The 23,096-nt window shown below is 42.2% G+C and overlaps 1 protein-coding gene across 1 annotated transcript in view; it reads left to right on the top strand.

The window, feature by feature from the left end:
- Positions 1 to 2,481: 2,481 nt before the first annotated feature.
- Pdilt (protein disulfide isomerase like, testis expressed) overlaps positions 2,482 to 23,096 on the top strand; it is a 33,032-nt gene continuing 12,417 nt past the window's right edge. Inside the window, 7 exon segments of the mRNA XM_051146979.1 lie at positions 2,482 to 2,502; positions 2,504 to 2,675; positions 6,817 to 7,021; positions 13,744 to 13,879; positions 15,057 to 15,194; positions 17,059 to 17,170; positions 17,252 to 17,376. Of these exon segments, the coding sequence (XP_051002936.1) occupies positions 2,482 to 2,502; positions 2,504 to 2,675; positions 6,817 to 7,021; positions 13,744 to 13,879; positions 15,057 to 15,194; positions 17,059 to 17,170; positions 17,252 to 17,376 (909 nt within the window).

Below are 23,096 nucleotides of genomic sequence, written 5' to 3'. Positions count from 1 at the left end.
TAAAAACCCTAAGACAGTGAGTGAGTGAGTGAATGAATGAATGAATGAATGAATGAATGAGAGAGCAAGGTTGGTAAGGTGAAGTCTGATTGTGAGTGTGGTGGTTTGGAGAAGAATGACCCCTATAGGCTCATAGATTTGAATGCTTGGTCACCAGGAAGTGACACTATTTGAAAAGATTAGAAAGTGTAGCCTTGTTGAAGGAAGTGTGTCACTGGAAGTGGGTCTGAGATTTCAGAAGCCCAAACCAGGCCCAGACTTTCTCTCTCCCTGCTGCCTGTAGATCTGGATATAGAACTCTAAATTTCTCCAGCCCCATTCCTGCATGGAAGCTGCCATGCTCCCACCATGATGATAATGGATTAAACCTCTGAAACTGTAAGCTACCCCCAATTAAATGCTTTCTTTCATAAGAGTTTCAGTGGTCATGGTGTCTCTTCATAGCAATAGAAACTTAAGACAATTTGTCTTCCCAGCTGGTAAGGTGTGTTTTCTATGATGTAGACCTGGGGCTCCAGAATCAGACATGCCTTAAACAAAGTAGACAATTAAGAATGACACCCACGGTTGTCTCTCTGACCTTCACACACGCATTGTAATTTACACACACATACACACACACACACACACACACACATTGCACACATACCATATATACACACTATACACATAAAAATTCATGAGATTATCATAACAATTTATACACTGCCAAATAGTTGATGATGCAGAGATGTTATTAATATTTCATTAAATATTATAATGATACTGTGGCTTCTATACTCTTAAAAATTCCTAGCTAGGTGTGGTGAGGCATGCCTTTAATCCCATAACTCAGGAGACAGAGGCAGGTGGATCACCGTGAGTTCAAGGCCAGCCTGGTCTACAAAGTGAGTCTAGGACTGCCAACACAGAGGGACCCTGTATCGAAAAACCAAAAAGAAAATTCCCTATCACTTAGAGATCAATATTGAAATGTTTATAGGTGACATTTAGAATGCCTGAGTGATGAACTTCACAATAACTCAGCAGTTAATTAGACTACAAGTGGAATAATTTGTGGTTCTATGGACTTTCGGAATGGCTGTCTTGAGGACACATAACACCATGTCTCTTGTTTGTATGTGTTCAAAATGTCCCAAGTAAAGAGTTAAAGGAAAAACAACAACAACAGGTGAAGAATTATCTGAGAACCTTTGAAGTGCATAGATATTTGGGTCCTGTATTGGCTAGTTTTATGTCAGCTTGACACAAGCTAGAGTCACTGGAGAGAAAGGAGTCTTGATTGAGAAAATGCCTTCATAAGACTGGGCTATAGTCAGGCCTGTAGGACATTTTCTTAATTAATGATTGATGGGGGAGAACTCAGCCCCTGTTGCCATCCATAGGCCGGTGGTCCTGGGTTCTACAAGAAAAACTGAGCAAGCCATGGTTGGCAAAGTGGTAAGCAGCACTCCTCCATAGCCTCTGCATCTGCTCCTGTCTCCAGGTCCTGCCCTGTGTGAGTTCCTGTCCTGACTTCCTTAGATCGTGAACAATGATATGGGAGTGTAACCTGAATAAAACTTTTTCTTCCTAACTTGCTTTTGGTCATTGTGTTTCATCATAGAAATAACTAACTGGTCCTGTCCTAAAAATTTTGGATTAATCTGAATTTGGCTGAGGTAGGGTATCAGTCATGTCCTTTTAATTCTCCAGAAGACCCAGGCTTAAGAAAAAAGAATAGAACACTCAATAATAATCTAATTGTGTTCATGTTTAAAAGTATGCATATAAGCATTTTCAATATTAGTGGGGATTCCTTATAAATGAGCAGCATTCTCCACAGTGAGATCACGGGGGAGAACTTTATTTTTTACTTAACAGCTTGTGCTGTTTCTATTTGCCTATTTGAGAAAGTACTGCACCATGTAGCCCAGGCTGGCCTGGAACTCACTATGTAGTATACAGGCTGATCTTAATTTTGCTTTACTCACTTGGATCCTTGTAAGCAGACTGATATATTCTCATTTTATTGTTTACAAGTGTGTGTTGTGGCTTTGACTTTTAGAACATTTACCCTGAGGACATTTCAAAGACCAAATTTTATTGCAAGGAAGTGGGCTGACCAGAGTTGGAGGAGCAGGAAGCAGCATCAGTATTGGTAAAGTGGAGTTGTGGAAGGGACCAGAGGCTTACTTTGGGATTCCAGAGTGGGATTCACCTCTACAAAATTCTAAGTTGCTGGAAAGCCAGTGGGCTTTAAAGGCTGGATTCCAGGCCCTGATGAATGGGAGCTGCACTAGCTTCCCTTATGTAGTCGGTGCCCAGAGGTTGAGGTTGGCCAGACAACCTTGTCTTTTGTTGTAGGGCTGTTGCCTAGCTGTGTGCTTTGTTGCAGTGCTGCAAGCCCTGACAGCTCTGCACTCACCCTCAGGTATAAGGGAGTAGATTCAGAAGGTTTAAAAGAGATCGGTTTCCTCTGCTGTCCCCTGCAGGCCAGTCATGGAACTGCTCTGGACGCCATTTGCTGCTGCTATCTGCTTGCCTCTCTGAGGTCATTGGCTCCCCAAGGAGAGAAGACAGCGCCAATTTTTCCCGGCCTGTGCATATACTGGAGGATCGTAACTTGATGGTGCTGACTCCAGCAGGCTTCGCGCAGACACTGAATGAGACCCGCTTCCTAATGGTGATTTTCCATGAGTATTCATCCGGCTCTAAGCTTTGAAGGGCAGTGCCTGTCTCATTGATTTGGGCAGCTGGAGTACAGAAATTCCATATACTACCAAATGCATAGAAAACACAAAAAATATTGCAGGTGCTCATAGCTTGGAAAGGCCTGTTTGTGTAAGAATGCAGACTTCTGCTCAGTGTTAACTGTTTTATCCCAGGGGAAGGCTAAAGTAATCTCTTTTCCTGAACTGTCTATTACTAACATGCACTCTAAGCTCCTGGCATTACATTTTAAAATTACTCCAATAGCAACCAATATGAGCACTTCAGAGGACTGGAATACTTCCCTTAACACTAGCAGAGCTTTTTTTTTTTTTTGTTATCTAAAAGATACACTCAATTAAACTCATTCAGTTTCCATCATTGGTTCTGTCAATACACAATTGAATTAAAAATGAGTTTTTGAAAATGGGTAGGTCTTCTAAAGTGACCTTTGGGAACACCATTTTGGGGAAGGATTATAAACGTCTTTCTCAAAGGTAAGTGAGGTTTTTATACAGGAGAGGTTTGGGGACATCTCAGTGGCTTTTAAATCCTTGACCAGTCTCTCATCTCTCTGAAGATTCCAGAACTCAAGGTTGACACTCAACAGACCTATATACTCGGGTCTCAAACATCTTATGTGCATGGATGGCACCACTGTGCACCCAGGGTCAAAATCAGAAACCTTAAGGTCATCCCCAAATTTGCTATGTCTAGATTCTATCTCCGTACCCTATGAAGTCTGCATCCAAAGCTCTGTGGTTCCCAGCCCTCCCCATACCCTCTGTCACTGCCTGTTTCAGTCTCACCATTCCCCACCCAAGACCTGATGTGAGCTCCTCTATGGATTTATACTCCTTCCAATGCGTTCTCTGTAAAGCACTCAGAAAGTCTCATCTCTAGAACGCAGCTCTGCTTGGCAGAATGGAATATTCTGGCTGGAGTCCCTGGGACCTTTGTCCTGTGCTTTACTCTGTAGCATCCTCCCTTTGGTTTTGCACTTGGACTATGAGATTTAAGCTTCCTGCGAGGAATCTGTTTTCCTTCTGATTTATACTGGGGAAGAATCATTTTCATTCACTTCAGCCTTCCTTCTGGTAGGATTTGTCACATAATATTAAAAGCGTTTCTAAGCTGTGTGTACCATGGGGTAGGTGAACCAACCTTGCCCATGTCTTGATCCCCAGATCTGCCACTATTGGAACACAGTTAGTTTCCACACTTGTCAAATGAAAGAATTCATTAAAGAACAACATTTTCCTTAGATCCTCATTTTCTCTGTGACAATTAACTCAGTGAGTTAAAGGGAGAAGGAAAGCCTGCCTTTTGGTGGAAAGTGACCAAGAAAGATTTAGAAGTAGTTGTCATTGGGGCCACTTACCACTTGTCCCTAAGACAAAAGTGGCAAGAATCTGTCTCGAGGTCACAGTGGATAGTGACAGTGATCATGATGAAGAATGTAATTGGACTGGGATGATGGTGGTACTTGGTGATGCTGGTGGTAATAACAGTGGTAATAGTGATAGACAAAATAATGGAAATGGTGATAACTGTCCAGGTTTGCTTTGATTGCCAACTTGACACAGATGGCTATCTGAGAGAAGAGGCCTCAGTTGAGAAATTGTTTCGATTATGTTGGTCTGTGGGCATGCCTATGAGGTACTGCATTAATTAGTTGACACAGGAGGGCTCAAACTACAGTGGAATGTATGACCGGGATATGGGCAGGAGGCCCCTGTTAATCTTGCAAGCAGTGTTTCTCCATGCTTTATGATCTGGTTCTTGTTTGAATTCCTGTTCTCTCTTCCTTCAATGATGGATAATGGCCCAGAAGTATGAGGCAAATAAACTGTTTTACTCCCCGAGTTGCTTTTGGTTAGAGTGTTCTTAGGTGAGAGGGGGGAGGGAGGGGCAGGGAGGAGAGGGAGAGAGAAAGAGAGGAGAGAGTCATTAATACAGAATAGAGATAATTATAGAGATAGTGATGTTTATGATGAAGATGATGATGGTAGAGATTATGATGAGATGATGGTGATGGTGATGGTGGTGGTAGTGATGGTGATGATGACTGTGATGGTGAAAAGTTGTTGATGGTAATAGCTGTCATGGTTATAACTATGGCAGTGATGATTTTAATGGTCATCTATCAAGCACCCGCATTGCAAGAATTGTACTCAGTATCATGGCCCCCATCTTATCCATGAAACAAGTCTCAAAAGAGTTAGAGCTGCATGACTTGTCTAAATTTAAAACCTAGTCTCCCACCTGAACTGCTGCTCAATCCATTCCATACCACTGCATTGATCTTCAGAACATGTCCTTTTTACTATAAGTATTTATTGAATTCTTGGTATGCCCAAGTGCACTTTTAGTCCTAGGAATAAGTGGTGAGCTATACTGCCTTCCTGGAAGTCATGGCAGGAGAAGAGAGATAAGTACTAAGCAGCGGCAGAAGCGGGAGTATGAGGTGTGTCTTGCAGCTAAAATTTCTATGAAGAGAAGAAGAGGTGGGGTGCAAAAAAGGTGTGAGAGGCGTATGGCTGTGGCAACGGCAACATGCTCATCCTTACCTCCATTTTATACACCCCAGGGCTCTTGGCTGTGCATGGAATGCACATGCTCCACTTGCTCCACCACTTGGCAATCATTCCAATGCTTTTCTTGCATGAGCATTTGCACTCATAAGCTCAGCAACCATGAGCCCAGCATGGCCAGGTCCACAGGGAATCTTGGAGAGGCTGCAGCGCAGAGACATCAGCAAAGAGGCCATAGCTTGTCCCTGATGATAGATGGGTGTAATGAAGGTAGTGGTGGTGATGAAGCAGACAGGAGAAGCATCCATCTGGGAGGGAGGCAAAGGCTCTGCTTCTCATCCACATATAGGGAGTTTAGTGAGAATGATCACTCACATTCAGGTTCCATTGCTGAGCCAGTGACTGGCAGCTGGGCCAGAAGCAGCTGTTCTAAGGCCCAGCTTCCTAGGCCTTGCTTTATGAAACATATGGCTGTCAGATGTGGCCTTGCTCACAGCTGGGACGTGACCTGAACTCTCTCCAAGTGCTCCAGATGGACAAAAGTTTTGGAAGAGATAGAATAATCTGGCTTGAAAGGGAACCTGATTCCCTGAGTCCTGATTCATGCCAGTCTCAGACATGTGGCAGTAGGGACCTGAAGTCTCTCACATCATCAGGAGGTATGCCACTTCATCTCCTCCTACTCCAGCTAGGACAGCCCATGGTATGATCAAGGGCAGTTCCCCTCACCTCACTGCCCAGTTGTGTGAACAACCAAGGATTCCAGAATATCAGATAGTTTAACAGAGTACCTGGTCCCTTTGGCTACCCTTTCTCAAGGTGGTGGAATCAGAGAGGGGAGTGAACATCTGGTGTACCCTAACCCCTGCTCCTCACACCTCACTTGCCTTTGTCTGAGTGTTGCCAGTTAGGGCCTGATAGGCACAAAGATTGCTTAGTTCCAAGAAATTTCACCAGATGGCGCAAATGAGCTACATCATTTGCCCTTAATTCTTGACAAAAGGAAAATTTAGACCATTAAAACGGTAGTAATTAAAATGCATTATGTCCTTATTACGTGCCAAGTGTCAACTTAAGTGTCTTTATATGCTTAGTGAAAGTAAAACAAAACAAAACAAAACAAACAACAACAACAACAACAAAACAAAAACAAAAGCAGGATTTCTGCAGCCAGCTTGAGTATGGCCTGATGTCAGGGCCTTGGGCAAGTATACGGCTTTGTTGTGCCTCAGTTTCCTCATCTATAAAACTGAGCTTAATACTAGTACTACTACTAATAACACTAATAATAGTAATAATAGTAATAGTAATAATAAACTTCATAAGATTATTGAAGTGGCAGTAGCCTTAATACCTGCACAACTCTTCCAAAAACACTAAGCACCAAGCAACTGACTACTAACTTCATTTTACTCTGAAATTCTCCCAAATCGTTCCATTTTATGAGCCATTTGAGTCACCTCCTGTCACATATCTGAAACTCACTCCTTCGCTGTGAACACAAGAAAAGCCAAGGGCTCCCAGAACAAACAACTCCAGAAAGTGGGGCGGGGAAGGGAGGCTGTATCTGTCTTCATCCTGGTTCTTTCAGACAATGCATCCTTGAAGCAGTCCAGGAGGCTGACTCAAGAGCTGGGCAATGCTGCAGAAATCTTCGGCAAGGGCAAGAATGGCTTGGGCTTTGGCAAAGTGGACATAACTGTGGAGATGGACCTTAAGCAGGAGTTTGGCATCAAGCAGGCCCCAGAGTTGAAGCTGTTTTATGAAGGCAACCGATCAGAGCCCATCAGCTGCAAAGGTAAGTGTGACTGGGGTTTAGGCTTGTTCCATGCTCTTGAGGAGACTCTGATTCACATGACCTTTCCGTGACCCAGGTTCTTAGCACTTGTGGCTCCATCTCGCTTTTGAGTACTGGAACCGCCTGCTCTTTCCTCAGTATCCGGATGCAAGAACTTACCGTACGTAGTGGGCATGGCTGCAAAGTGGCAAAATCACTCCTGTTTGCAGTCCACAGACTGGAATTCTGATCTATGACCCCACTCAGATGCAAGAGGGCTGAGAAATGGGGCTTGGCTCTGTGTCTAGAAGGAAATTCGGACTTGGTGAACATTTGCCTGCAATTTCCCCACCACAACTTCCCAGCTAAGGGGGCACATGAGTTTTAGACTGCCAGACCAGAGGTTCTTTCTAACTCCACTCTTCTATTGTAAGGGGTTTTGATAGGAGGACACTGCTGAGCCAAAGGAGAGGTTGCCAGGGGATGGGGACATAGTGTAGACAGTAAAGTGCTTGCAAAGAATGGGTTTGATCCCCAGATCTCCTGTGAAAAAAGATAGGCTTGGTGATGCCTTCTTGCAGTCCCAGAGCTGGGGAAGTGGAAATGGGCAGATGGCCAAGGGTAGCAAGTTAGTGAGGCTAGCCTATTTGGTAAGTTCTAGGCCAATGAGAGGCCCTATGTGGAAAAAAAAACTGGTGTCTGCAGAACATATTTGTTTGATCTTTGGGCCTCTAAATGTGAGAGTTCTCTCTCTTCCTCCCACCCCTCCCCCCCACAGAAGCATGTACATACGTACATAGAAACAAAAAAGAGGGATTGGGAGTGTTAGAGCGAAAGGTTGTGGTGGTGTGTCTAACCAGTACTTTCACTCACACAGTCATTCATTTGTTTACTTGCTGACAAATCTATCCACACGCCTGCTTACTGACAGCTTACCATGATGTTTAAGATGTCTGGAGAATTACTTTAGAATGTGACATGGCTGGTCCTAATTTGAAAGTGTAAATAGACGTGGGAAGTGTAAACATACGGAATAGACAGGGGCTACCAAGTCTATGGGACTGGCAGGTAGACCGATGGACTGACTCCCTGCTGGGTAGAAGAAAGGATGGATGTTACAAAGTTGCTAAACTGTAAAGGGGCTCAGCAAGGGGAGGGCACTGAGATGGCTCCCTTGCTGAAGGCATTTGTTGCCGAGACTGAACTTGAGTGCAATTCCTGCAGCCCACATGGTGGAAGGGGACAGCTCATGCCTGGGCTTGTTCTCTGGCCTCCACAGGCAAATGGTGGCACATACCCTTGATAATTAATTCATAAATAAATGGAACAAAAGAACCTAGCCTATACTCTACTGTGCCAATAGAATCACGGTGTATATGTTGAGTGGCAGAATCAGAAAACAGGCACTGCCTTTTACAGATGTTGACATTTTGGAAGCTTTCTTCTAAAAAATGAGCACAAGAAAAGCCTGGGAGCTAAGTGAGACAAGCGAGGGAACCAGCCCACCTCAGGAGGTGGAGAGCAAGTAGAAATTTTAGCTTTGAACACACCTGATAGAACATGGCTGTAGGAGCCAAAGGGTTAGACAGAGACTCTCTGAGTGAGGGATGCAAGTACATAATGTAAGTATCAGAATGCTCACGAGAAGGCATGGGAGAGACACTGGGCAGGCTGGCTGGGAAAGCACTTCAGAGGGAGAACTTTCCGGAACAGACTAGGCAGGGTTTCAGTGTCCAACAGTCCAAATGGAGGGGGCAGTGTGTGCAAGCCAGAGGTGATAACAATAGGGATCCTTCTAACCCAAGCAAAGGGACCTTGGTGATGTGTTGGCTTCAGGAAGGATGATGAAGGAAGAAATAGGCCTGTGGTACTTTGTGCAAGGCCACACCTGCTCATAGTTTTCCCAACTCCACTGAAGGATGACTGAGACTTGATTCCATCAAAAGATGGCATGATGATTGTGTAGCAGCTTCTGCACTTTGTATGAGGTTGGCAGAGAAGATACTCATGGACTCCTGAGTCTTGGTGGTGGCAGCAAGTGGCAGAGACGACCTTTGCCATTCAGGAGGCTTGTGGCTCCTCTCCCAGGAAGTCTGTCCTGCCTGCCAAGAGCATGCAGCCTGCTCCCAGGCTGTGTTCCCACAGTAGCTCCATGTCCTTATCAAGACATTGCCTCACAGATGCTATATGCTATTTAGTGTCTTTGAAGCCTACCACTGCATGGACTGATCTAGCCCCCTTCTTTGGGTTTCAGTCTCTGCGCCCAAGTCCTCACCTCCTGCCCAGGAGCAGCCAATCCCTTTTGTCCAGCCTCATTTTCCTAATCTCAAAATGGGGCATGTGAAAACTCTACCACCCAGGGCTGCTGGGAAGATGAAGCAACACTTACAAGGCACGGCACCTAACATATCCACGCATCCAGCACTGGCTTCCAGGGACTACTTAGGCTTCTCAAGAGCCCAGCATGGCAATTACTTATACAGCTAGAGCACGGCAAAGTGGAACAGCTCCTACACAGCATCCCTGCTGGGGCTGGTAAAATGACTCAGCTGGTAAAGGTGCTTGATGCCAAAGGTGTTTGATCCCTAGAACCCACACATTAGACTCTAACAAGCTATCGTCTGAACTCTACAAATGCTCCATGGTAACTGCACACCCCCATACATAAATAAATTCAAATATTGAACTTTAAAAAAAAAAACAACAATACTCCAGCTAGTAAGCAGTAAAGTCACAGAAGATTTTTCTAGAAAGGGATGTGGAATAGGTGTTTCAGCCGTTTGAGGCAGAAAACCTGTTACAGATACCCACTGTGCTCTGCACTATGTGAACAAGGATGGCTGTGTTCTAATAAAGTTTTATTATAAAATCAAACAGTGGACCAGATTTGGTTTATGGGCTATAGTTAGTTGTTATCTGCTCTACATTGTCTTGTATATTAAATAAAAAGAAGGATTTACTATTAACTATTCATTTTTAGGCATAGTCTTGTGCCTGGAACAATTGTTCTTAATACTTGTTAAATTTGAACAAAATGAAAGTACAAGAGCTTAGTTCAAGAAGGCACACACAAGAAGACGCTACATATTTCTGAGATTACTCATCTCCCTCTTCTTAATTTTTACTTCCTAAGAAGAGAAAAGGGGAAATCGGATGCCAGGATGGAGTCTAGGACTCGCGGCTCTAGAATAAGATGTGCTCTGGCTGTGAGTACTTGAGCAAAGCTGTAGACCTCAGCTTATATTTGCTTTCTCTAGATAGAATGAACCATGCATGCTTGACAGGGCTCTTTGGAGTTCCAAGAGGAGACACTGCCTGCATGTCACCTGCAACACGACTATTATGAAGCCCTGCTCAGAACAGAGGTGACATTTAGTCCTTGCTGGGTCAAAGCTCAGTCCTGTTCTCCTCTGATATCCAAGGGCTGACGGTGGGATGCGTGGCTGTGTCTTACCTCTCTGGAGGAAGGAGACTCAAACGGCCTCTGGGGCCTCTATTAGTGAAGAATTCACAGGTCGTGCTTGAAAATATGCAGCCAAGCTCAGGCCCGGTCAATCATTGACACAGGGTTCACACTTGACTGGTCACTGTGTTCTCTGGCACAGAGTCAAGAGCCGGGAGAGATACAGTGCTTGGCAAGGGCAGTGCCCAAGCTCCAGGCATATGGGAATAAGATTTCAGTCAAGTTCAGGACCACCTAAAATCCACAGCGCCCAAAGGGGCAAGCAGAAGAGGAGGCCTGGGAACAACTTCTCATGCTGGCTTCCTTGGTGGTCCATCTCCTTCAATTCCGCATTCTATAGTGGATTTTTTTTTTGAGCACCCAGTATGTTCCGGAAGCTCACAATGAGCAACTTTACTTGTAATCTTAAAAACAGTTTCAGAAAGTGGTAGACATACAGAAGAAAACAGAAATCATAAGATAATGTCGAGGTCAGGGGAAGAGAAACTGGGGCAGGGAGGAGATGAATGAGAAAATGGCTGTCACAGGGTACAATTGAGGCTGTGGCCATGGGTCCAATGACCTAAAGGTTAAGTTCATTTAGAGGCTTTCTTGACTATGTCTGTTTCTGTGCTTTGTGTGAGATGGGTCCCTATGTAGTCCAGGCTGGCCTGGCTGCTCCTGCTTTAGTCCTGAGGGTTGGAGGCATGCAGCTGTATCCCTCTATCAATCCTAATTGTACCTACCAAAGCTGAGTATGGCATCTTTTGTGCCCAGAAATGCTGATGGAAGGCAGCCATTGTGCTCCAGGTAAACTACCCTAGAATTCCAGCTGTAGGAAGTAAGGAACAGGTGAACAGATGCATGCTGTTAGAGGCTAAGAACACAATTACCCCTAGAGTGGGAGGCTTCAGTGGAGCATTCAGCAGTCAGACTTATTTGTGTGACTGTCTTTCTCAGTATACTATGACTCTGAAGTGCTGGCCAGGAAACATCCCAATTCTTTATCTGGGTCACAGTTACATGCACATGTTTATTTTACCAAAAGTCATCAAATGTACATTATTATTTACTTCTGCATGAAGCATAGTTAATTATGCCCCCCCCACTACACACAGTTCCAATGCTCTTATGACAGTGGTTCTCAACATATGGGTCCTGATCCCTTTAGCAAAATTACCATTGTGAAGTATCAAGAAAAATATGCAGAACTGTATTAAAAGGTTGCAGCATTAGGGAGGCTGAGAGCCACTGTCTTAGGAATTGTGATGGCTAGGGCTATCATCTTGACAGATCTAGAGTCACCTGGCAGATGGGTGTCAGGGCACACCTCTGGAGGATTATCTTCAATGGTCTAATTGATCTGGGAAGACCCATTTTAACCATGGGCAGGACCCTTCCCTAGGCAGTGACCAGAGTCTGAGAACTGGAGAAAGTGAGCTAGGCACTGGTGTTCACTGTTGCCTGTTTTTGATTTTTGATGCCATCTGATCTTCTGCTTACAGCTCCTGCATGCTACCTTGACTTCCATGCTGTAATGGACTGTGCTTTGAATTGTGAGCACACATAAGCACTTTCCTCTTACATTGCTTTTTGCCAGAGTGTTTTCTCATAGCAGCAAAAGAGTAACTAAGACAAAAATATAAACAAACATATGCAGTCTTTTTCAGTTGCCTCTGCAATTCTGGGTGGCCAGGTCAATCATTATAAGGCTTTTTTCTCTGTCTTGGAGGCCTTTCATTGCTGCCTCCTGTTTACCTCCTTGATGTCTTTTATATTTCAACTCATATGTCACTGTCACTAGGAAATCTTTCTTGACCTTGGCTTCTAGATTTTTGCTATAGGCTCATATAACTTTCCTTCAAACACTTTCTTTGGGTGTGATTATATACTTGTTTGTGCAATTAGTTGATTATTATCTTCCTCAACATTTAGAATTTTCAAAAGCGTTGGTGATGTGGTCTTTTATATTCACAGTGATATTGACAAGGCTAGGTATGACACTGTAATACAATGAGGGGAAGTCAATACACATATGTCCAGTAAATGAGCAGTTAAAGGAATCAGTGAGTCACAGTGGATGGTCTGGCTACATCCCAAAGCTCTTCAAAACAAATCTTCATTTATTTAAAAAATTTCTCCCATGCTCAGTGTGGTGGTGGTGCATGGCTTTATTTCCAGCACTGATGAGGCAGAGGCAGGCAGATCTCTGTGAGTTCAAGGCCTGGTCTACGAAGTGAGTCCAGAACAGACAGGGCTATTACACAGAGAAACCATGTCTCAAATAAACAAACACAAAAGCAAAACAAAACAAAAAGAGAGAGGAAGAAAGGGAGGGTTGGAACAGGAAGATAAAGCAAGGGGATGACGATCAGGATGTAAGGTGAATAAATTATAGTATTTTTTAAAAAGAAATACAATGGCTCAGAGGTTAAGAGCACTGTCTGTTCTTCCAAAGGTCCTGAGTTCAATTCCCAGCAATCACATGGTGCCTCACAACCACCTATAGTGCAATCTGGGCCCTCTTCTGGCATGCAGGCAGAGTACTGTGTAAATAATAAATATTTAAAAACAGAAGTACAAAAGAAAAGAAAAAAGAAAAAATTTCTCTTCTACCTTTTACCAGACAATGACATAAAAAAGAGCTTACTTCCTTTTCTGTCTTGTGAAATTGATGTTCCTCGGAAGGGTACTTCTGTTTGTACATAGCCCTGTGTCCATTCTGCCACAACAATATGTGTCCTCATTTTAGAGGCTAGGAATTCTGCACTTGGCTCTTCCCATGTAGCAGCTGAGGAATGAAAGCTGAGATTCTAGAACCTAAAAGGATCTAATGCTGTGAGAGCATTAGAATCATAGATGCAGAAATGGGATGTCCCCCAAGTTTACAGAAATATGTGGCTTTTGACTTATATTTTCAGAAAAATCAATTTACTTTCCTATCACCTTAGAGAAGGCTGGGGGTGCTTCCTCTCAGAGTAGAGTCCCAGGTGGGCTGGCAAACTGGCTGCTGGCAAGCTGAACCTTTTTCATCTCCAAAATGGGAAGAGTAAGAACAAACTCATCCGTTCGTTTGAGTTGCTGTGAAGGTTTCCTATCAGCACAGTATTCAGAACAGGGTATTGGCTGTGGAGTAAAGCTAGTGACATTTGGTTGCTGTTCATATAGTCGTGCCTTGGATTTCAGGAGAAAAAGAAGTGGAGAGACTCCCTTTGGCCTGCAAAGGGTGGAACTCAAGACCACACTACTTCTGTTCATTGAATTCAGGGAAGTTCTGATGGAATTTTCCTCGTCTCCTCGGATGTGGATGAATCTACCGCTTTGGTGGTTTGGTTGAGAAGACAAATTAGCAAGAAAGCACTTTTGTTCAACAGCAGTGAGGAAGTGGCAGCTTTTGTGATGTCCAGGCCCTTGGTCATTGTTGGCTTCTTCCAGGTACTGGGGTGAAAAGGTGGGAGGTTCTTTTCAGGTGGTGAGTACCATTGTGGGGAGAGTTTGGGGTAAGGGGCGTTTCTAATTTGGATAGGGTCCTTGTTGAATTTTGCCATCCTCTGTGCTGGTGCCTTGGGGAGCTCCTGGGTTCAAAGGAAGAGAGAGAACATGTGGGTTGAAATGTTAGACGTTAGTGGATAGGAAGAAATGGAGAGAGTAAGAGGAGACTGACATCAATTTTTAGTTGGTTTTAAGACTGTAACTGATCTTTGGGGGATCTATTTAGAATATCAGATACTAAGAGGAGGTATTGTTTTCTGGCTTGAGAACAATTTTAATTATGATTCTAGCAGGTGTCTGTTAGTCTGCTTAGGCTAAGCCAGTCTTTACCCATAAGCTCTTTCCAAGCCTTCATATAAACTAAACTATCAACACTGTGCACATGTACACATTTGAGGACAGATCAATCCGCATGCAGCTCTAGCAGGGGAGATGCTTGAGAAAACACATAAATTATTTAAATGTGACTATGAAATGTCTTATGATCACTTTCTATTGATTTTATTCTTTACAGTTATGATATCAAGTATGTTGGCTTATAGAAAAATGAGTTTTTCATCTGCCTTAGTTGATTTACTTTAGGTTGATAATGCTTCACCTCTCAATAGACAGCAGCTTTTACTATCATATTTACACATGAGGAGAGTGAATAGCTCTTTCCTTTGTGCTTCCTCAAGACTATTTTTGGCCCAAATATTCTTGCATTCTGAATGTTGACTCTCAAACGCCAGGACTGTATCTGTGTCTAGACACCAGTTCAAATTTGATGTTATATGCAGACAAATCAATGGCTTCTTCTGAAAGTGATCCAGGAATTAATTGTAGAAATATTCTTAATTCATGGGTCAGAAAAACCTTTATTTTAATACTAGGAAGAAATAAAGATGCCCAGTTATCTCCATTGATCTCTGAGAATTTTCCTATGTGGTGCTCAGTCATAGCTAGAGGAGTGAAATTTCTAGGTGGGAAACATCCATAAAAGGGTACTTAGACCACCCAGAAAAACTCCAGAATTTAGAAAAACAAAGGTACAGATGAGCTCTTATTTCCACCTTTCCCTCAAATAAGCCAGGCACTGTTGCTTCCTCCAGATAATTACAGAGCATGTTTTCCCAAACAGGACTTAGAGGAAGAAGTAGCAGAATTGTTTTATGATACAATCAAGGACTTTCCAGAAATAACGTTTGGAGCAATACAAATAAAAAATTCCATTGGGTGTTTTCATGTGATCCTTGACAGTGTCCTGGTGTTTAAAAAGGTAGGTCTTGGTTCTGTTGATCATGAGGCATCTTTCACTTCACACTAATTGATGACATTTGGGGACATTGGGGACATGGTCTGGCTCCATTATCTGTGAGCAAAGTGTCACTGGACCAGTTGACTAGTGAGAGATCTGTTTTCTGGGCTCCCTGCCTTTCCCACTTTTCTGCCTTTGCCAGTATCTGCCCTTCATAGGATTTGGCAAGTCCCTTCACAAAACATTGATGAACCCTAGCAAACTTCTGCTAAACGTATACTGTTCGCATATCTAAAGTTCTACAGAATAAATCAATAACAAAATAAAAAACCAAATGGCAATTATGGAAAATACATTCCAGGTATTTTTGTATTAATGATAAATACATTTATTAAGTACTTGGGTTCTGTATTATACCTATAAGCACATAGGCATATTTTATTTATTTTCTAATTTTGTTATAATGATTTTTATTTTTAAAATTATAATTACATAATTTTCCCCTTTCATTTTCTCCCTCCAAACCCTTCCATGACTTATTTTTTAGTTATGTATACACATCTATACATAACTAAATACATAGATACAACCTTCTCAGCTCATATATTGTTATAGGAAGGTATATTGTAAACAGCTAAGAATATGAACACTATGGTTAGACTGCCTAGTTTTGAATCCCAGCTATGAGTTTGGGGTATGATTCAATGGTAGAGTTCATGCTTAGTACATGTGAAGGTCAGGACTCAATCCTAGCAGTAACTAGATAACTAACTCTTGGTTCTGTTGCTAACTTAGTAATCTTGTGTAGGTTATTTCACTTCTCTGTGCCATAATTGCCTCGTGTGGAAAATGGGAGGGTTATGAATACAACAAAGAGAAAGAAAGGGGAAAAAGTGGGAGGGCAATACTGGTACCCTCGAATATCTCCAACTGTTTCGAGATACTATAAGGATTAAATATGCCATGCCTGGAACTGTGGCTGGCACAGCTCAAGCTCTCTAATTTGTATTATGGGACTGCTGAGATGGCCAGTAAAGAACCTTATTCAGAGGATGCCTTGGGGCTATAACACATCGAAGCAAGAAAACAAGGACAAGAATTAAATTTGTGTTCTAACAACATCAGGCTGGCATTGTCGGGAGGGTGACAGTGGGAGGCTGGAAGAAAGCAGGAGAGAGGTGGAGCAGTCAGTGGGAAGAGCATTTCAAGAGTCTGATGTGGGATGTTTGTACCAAGTTAGGACTGGTGGAGATGGGAGAGTATGGACTACTCGCACACTGTAAATAATCACATTACCCCTCCATTTATCCAAATCCTTCTGGGAAGCCTCTACACAGCAGGATTAGATAAGCCAACTTCATTAGGAAAACAGGCCATTGGTGAAGAACTCAGAGCACCCTCAGACCGCAGGGAAAGTGTGACCCTTTGGAGTCAGGAAGGCTGATAGATAGAGCTTTAGCCACAGAAAGCTGATCAGAGGTTCCTTTCTGGAAAGTCCTAGATCTCCCTGATCTAGGTTCGCCTTTGTATCCCTGATGCCTTCAGCTACTGTTTGGTGGCAGAGTGGCATGGTGTTCAGCTTAGTACAAGTATTTTGGGGGATTTCAGAGCCTAGCAGCTGGGGCTGTCAGTCAGTCACATTCCCTATCAGTCACACACATTGCACACACAGCCTGATGTGCTTAGTTTTCAAATTTATTAAGTACTTGGGTTACGTACTTTACCTGTCAGTATCCTGAGTGTTTTAGTTTCATGGGCAGTGTGTGTGTGTGTGTGTGTGTGTGTGTGTGTGTGTGTGTGTGTGTGTGTGCGTGAGCTTTACATTTGCTAGGTGTATATATAATAAAAGCTACCACTCCCTAACATGCTTTTTCTTTGGCTCAAGGGAAAAATCATGAAACGTCAAGAGCTTATTGATGACAACACAAACAAAAATTATCTTAATCATATCACAAAACAGCACCTCACAGATCTTGTGATTGAATTCAACCCTGAGATCAGTGGGCAAAGGGGTTCTGGGAGGGCAGGGGGTACCCTTGTGTGTACTTTGAGTGACATGCTTTCCTCGCAATTTCAGAGTAAGGAACTGATTTATGAACTGAACATCTTGAATCACATGTTGCTCTTTATCTCCAAAAACTCAGAGCCATACAGCACCACAATCCGGGATTACAGACTGGTCTCAAAGGAATTCCAGAACAAGGTTTGTAGACCAACTCATTGTTGTTGGAGGGTCTTCAGTGGCACTTAAGAGTAGCACAATTTGAGCATAATTCTATTTTCTATTCATAATAAATTAATTTGGGAATTATTTGCACAAAATTTGCATATATATTTCACTATTTACATACCATTGTTGTATGTTTACTATTTTATTTTAGATGAATCTGTTCTGTTCTTTTTTTCTTCTTAATTTTTTATTTATTATAATTTATTCACATTACATCTGATTGTTATCCCATCGTGTCTGTCTTCCTGCTCCCACCCTCCCTCCCTCTTCTGCCCTATTCCCCTCCTCAGACTGGGGTTGGGGGGAGAATGGCTCATTCCCCACCGTCTCCCCCCTTCCCCACCATCTGACCACAGCCTATCAGGTTTCATCAGGATAACTTGCATCCCCTTCCTCTGAGTGCCCACAAGCTCCCTCTCCCTCCAGGGTAAGTTGTCAAATCGCCAGCACCAGAGTTCATGTCAGAGGCAGTGTCCCCGCTCCCCATCCCCTGCCATGTGGAGATGAGCTACATCTGAGCAGGGGGTCTAGGTTCTCTCCTTGCAATGTTTTTGGTTGGTGCATCAGTTTGTGCAGCCACCCTGGGTCCAGATCTGAGCCTTAATGGTCTCCCTGTGGATCTCCTGACCCCTCTAGGTACTTCCATCCCCCAGTCTTCCATATAACTTTTAGAGTTCTGCTGGGTGGAGTCTCTCAGAGGACATCTATGTTGTGCTAATATCCACTTATAAGTAAGTGTATACCATATGTGTCTTTCTGGGTTACCTCACTCAGGATAATCTTTTCTTGTTCCATCCATTTGCCTCCAAATCTCAAGATTTCCTTGTTTTTAATAGCTGAGTTGTACATTATGTAAATGTACTGCCATTTCTTTATCCATTCTTTGGTTGAGGGACATCTAGGTAGTCTGTTCCATTCTTCTTTGGGGAAAGCCAAGCCTATGGCCTTTCTCTCATCTTAATAAATAAGCTAAAGGTGTTCTCTTAAAGTCTATGTTCTACATAGACTGACTTCAATGTAGAAACTTCACACTCAAAACAATGAGCTAAAGTACATCTCCTGGTGCTTATAACTTTTATTATCATCACCAGTAAAAAAGAAACAACCTCCTATACCCTATGTCTATGTGTAATGCACTTATTGGCATCTGGACTAGTACATTTTTTTTCGTTTAAAGTTATTTTGAAATGAAATGAAATGATAATGTTGAAACATAAGCATGTAGTAAAGACCCTGCAGTAGAAATATACTTAACAAGTATATTATGACACAAAACACTAATTTTCAGAAGATGTTTCCAATCGCAAACACATCTTGCAAATATTAATCTATAGTTGTTTCTTGGTGTCATGCTTTTATATACTTAATGTGACCAACTTGACCTGGTTGCTCTTTTGACTTGTCACAAGCTATACTAATCAGTATGTAACCATGTTTAATTTTTAAAAATATTATTAGCATGTGTGTAGTATATGTGTGTACATGGGCATATGTATTCCACAGTATGTGTGTGGAGGTCAGGGGACAGCTCTACTGAGTCTATTCTCTCTATCATCTGGGTCCTGGAAACGGAACTCCAATGGTCAGGTTTGGCCACAGGCATCTTTACCTGCTGAGCTAGCTTGCTGACCCTCAACGCTATTGCCTCATATATTTTTTTGCCTTAATGCTTTAATGTAGCTCGAATTTATTTTGGAATAGATCGGGAGATGATGATCTAAATTCTTGTTGCAATAATCAGAGAGCATCCCAGATGTCATTACTGAGCTACAGATAAAGAGTTAGGCTTATATTGTCCGACTAACCCTTACCACATGTCCACCTTACTGCCTACTATAGCACCTGGGTTATAGAAATAACTGGTACTTATTGGGTGTGTTCGAGGTAGTTTAACAGTCTGTTCTGTTTTGCTTTGTAGTTTCCATAGCACCCAGAAGGCATATTGTCTTTTATGGGAAAACCTTTGGATAGATGAATGATCCGAAATTATATGAAAGCAGGTGTCTGCAGAAGCCTCTAACTCATCTCCTTGTACCCACTCTTTCTTCTTCTCTGCAAACAGAGTTTTTATTTGCATATTTCTACCATGACACTCTCTGGCTTGATACTGTCTTTTTTAATTTTTTTTATTAATTTATTCTTGTTACATCTCAATGTTTATCCCATCCCTTGTATCCTCCCATTCCTCCTCCCCCCCCCATTTTCCAATTATTCCCCTCCCCTATGACTGTTCCTGAGGGGGATTACCTTCCCCTGTATATGCTCATAGGGTATCAAGTCTCTTCTTGGCAACCTGCTGTCCTTCCTCTGAGTGCCACAAGGTCTCCCCCTCCAGGGAACATGGTCAAATGTGAGGCACCAGAGTACGTGAGAAAGTCATATCCCACTCTTCACTCAACTGTGGAGAGTGTTCTGACCGTTGGCTAGATCTGGGTAGGGGCTTAAAGTTTACCTCCTGTATTGTCCTTGGCTGGTGCCTTAGTTTGAGCGGGACCCCTGGGCCCAAATCTGCGTATCATAATGTTCTACTTGTAGGTTTTTAGGACCATCTGGATCTTTCTACTTTGCTATTCTCCCATGCTTCTCTCATTTAGAGTCCCAATAGGATGTCCTCCCCTCTGTCCCAGTTTCCTGGTAAGTGAAGGCTTTTGTGGGACATGCCCCTTGGGCTAGTAGGCAGATATAAGGGAGTATATACCATTTGATTCTTTCTGCTTCTGGGTTAACTCACTCATTATGATCATTTCTAGCTCAATCCATTTATCCACAAATTTTGGGAATTCCTTGCTTTTAATAGCTGAGTAGTATTCCATAGTGTATATGTACCACAGTTTCTTTATCCATTTTTCTCCTGATGGACACTTAGGCTGTTTCCATGTTCTGGCTATTATGAATAAGGCTGCTATGAACATGGTTGAGCACATTTTCTTGTTGTGTGCTGGAGCATCTTCTGGGTATATTCCAAGGAGTGGAATAGCTGGGTCTTGAGGAAGCCCTATTCCCATTTTTCTGAGATAGCACCAGATAGATTTCCAAAGTGGCTGTACTAGTTTGCATTCCCAACAGCAATGAAGGAGTGTTCCTCTCTCCCCACATCCTCACCAGCATGTGGTGTCACTTGAATTTTTGATCTTAGCCATTCTGATGGGTGTAAGATGGAGTCTCAGAGTTGTTTTGATTTGCATTTCCCTGATGACTAAGGAGGTTGAGCATTTCTTTAAGTGTTTCTCAGCCATTTGATATTCCTCTGTTGAGAATCCTCTGTTTAGTTCCAAGCCCCATTTCTCAATTGGGTTATTTGGTTTGGTAGTGTTTAATGTCTTGAGTTTTTTTTTTATATATTTTGGATATTAGACCTTTGTCAGATATACGGTTGGTGAAGATTTTTTCCCAGTCTGTAGGCTGTTGCTTTGTTCTCTTGACAGTGTCTCCTGCCTTACAGAAGCTTTTCAGCCTCATGAAGTCTCATTTATTAATGGTTGACATTAAGGCCTGGGCCATTGGTGTTCTGTTCAGGAAGATGTCTCCTGTGCCAATATGTTCCAGGCTCTTCCCCACTTTTTCTTCTAAGTGACTTAGTGTCTCTGGTTTTATGTTGAGGTCTTTAATGCACTTGGATTTGAGTTTTGTTCAAGGTGACAAATATGGGTCCAGTTGCGTTTTTTTACACATAGACCTCCAGTTAGACCAGCATCATTGGTTGAAGATGCTATCCTTTTTCTATTGAATGGATTTGGCTTCTTTGTCAAAAATCAAGTGACCACATGTGTGTGGATTGACACCTGGGTCTTCGATTAGATTCCACTGATCAACCAGCCTGTTGCTGTGCCAGTACCATGCTGTTTTAAATACCCTTGCTTTATACAGTTTGAGATCAGGTATGGAGATTCCTCCGGAGCACCTTTTATTGTACAAGATTGTTTTAGCTATTCTGGGTTTTTTTGTTTTTCCATATGAAGTTCAGAATTGAACTTTCAATGTCTTTAAAAAATTGTGTAGGTATTTTGATAGGGATTGCATTGAATCTGTAGATTGCTTTTGGTAGGATGGCCGTTTTTACTATGTTAATTCTCCTGATCCGTGAGCAAGGAAGATCATTCCATCTTCTCAGGTCATCTTCCATCTCTTTCTTCACAGTTTTGAATTTTTTTTCAAACAAGTCCTTCATTTGCTTAGTTAGAGTAACTCCTAGATATTTTATATTGCTTGTGGCTAATGTGACGGGCGTGGTTTTTTTAATTTCTTCCTCTGCAAGCTTGTCATTTGTGTATAGGAAGGCTACATGCTTTTTTGAGTTAATTTTGTATCCAGCTAATTTGCTGAAGGTGTTTATCAACTGTAGGAGTTCTCTGGTGGAATTTTGAAGGTCACTTATGTACACCATCATATCATCTGCAAATAGGGATAATTTGACTTCCTCCTTTCCCGTTTGGATATCCTTGATCTCCTTTTGTTGTCTCATTGCTCTGGCTAGAACTTCGAGTACTATCTTGAAGAGATATGGAGAGAATGGGCAGCCTTGCCATGTTCCCGATTTTAGAGGAATTTCTTGGGGTATCTCACCATTTACTTTGATTTTGGCTATTGGCTTGCTGTATATAGAGCCTTTATTATGTTGAGGAAAGTGCCTTGTATCCCCGCTCTCTCTAAAACTTTAAACATGAATGGGTGTTGGATTTTATCAAATGCTTTCTCCGCATCCAAAGAGCTGATCATATGGTTTTTTATTTTTAGTTTGTTTACATGGTGGATTGCATTGATGGATTTCTGTATATTAAACCATCCCTGCATGCCTGGAATGAAGCCTCCTTGGTCATGATGAATGATATCTTTGATGTGTTCTTGTATTCGTTTTGCAAGTATTTTATTTAGTATTTTTGCATCGATGTTCATAAGAGAAATTCGTCTGAAATTCTTTCTCTTTGTTGAGTGTTTGTGAGGTTTAGGTATCAATGAGACTATCGCCTCATAGCATGGATTTGGTAATTTTCCATCCATTTCTATCTTTTGGAGTAGCTTGAATAGTAGTCGGTATTAGCTCACCCTTGAAGGTCTGGCAAAATTCTACACTGAAACCATCTGGCCCTGGGCTTTTTTTTGGTTGGGAGACTATCAGTGATTGCTTCTATTTCTGTAGGGGAAATGGGACTATTTAGCTTCTTTATCTGTTCTTCACTCAACTTTGGCAAGTGAACTTGATCAAGAAAATCGTCCATTTCCCTTAGATTTTCCAATTTTGTGGCATACATGCCTTCAAAGTAGGATCTTATGATTCTTTGTATTTCTTCAGTGTCTGTTGTTATGTCTCCCTTTTCATTTCTGATTTTGTTGATTTCAATACTGTCTCTCTGCCTTTTAGTTAGTTTCGCTAACGGTCTATCTTGTTGATTTTCTCAAAGAACCAGCTCTTGGTTTTGTTGATTCTTTGGACTGTTTTCTTAGTTTCTAATTTGTTAATTTCAGTCCTCAGTTTGATTATTTCCAGACGTCTACTCCTTTTGGGTGTTTCTGCTTTTTTTTTCTAGGGCTTCTAGTTGTGTCGTTAAGATGCTTATGTGTGATGTTTCCAATTTCTTTTAAAAGGCACTCATTGCTATGAATTTTCCTCTTAGTACTGCTTTCAATGTATCCCACAAATTTGGGTAAGCTGTTCCTTCATTTTCATTGAATTTCAGAAACCCCTTGATTTCTTT

This window comes from Acomys russatus, chromosome 5 (assembly GCF_903995435.1).
Source record: "Acomys russatus chromosome 5, mAcoRus1.1, whole genome shotgun sequence".
NCBI classification, from domain to species: domain Eukaryota; kingdom Metazoa; phylum Chordata; class Mammalia; order Rodentia; family Muridae; genus Acomys; species Acomys russatus.
This window is presented reverse-complemented; position numbering and strand designations above follow the sequence as displayed.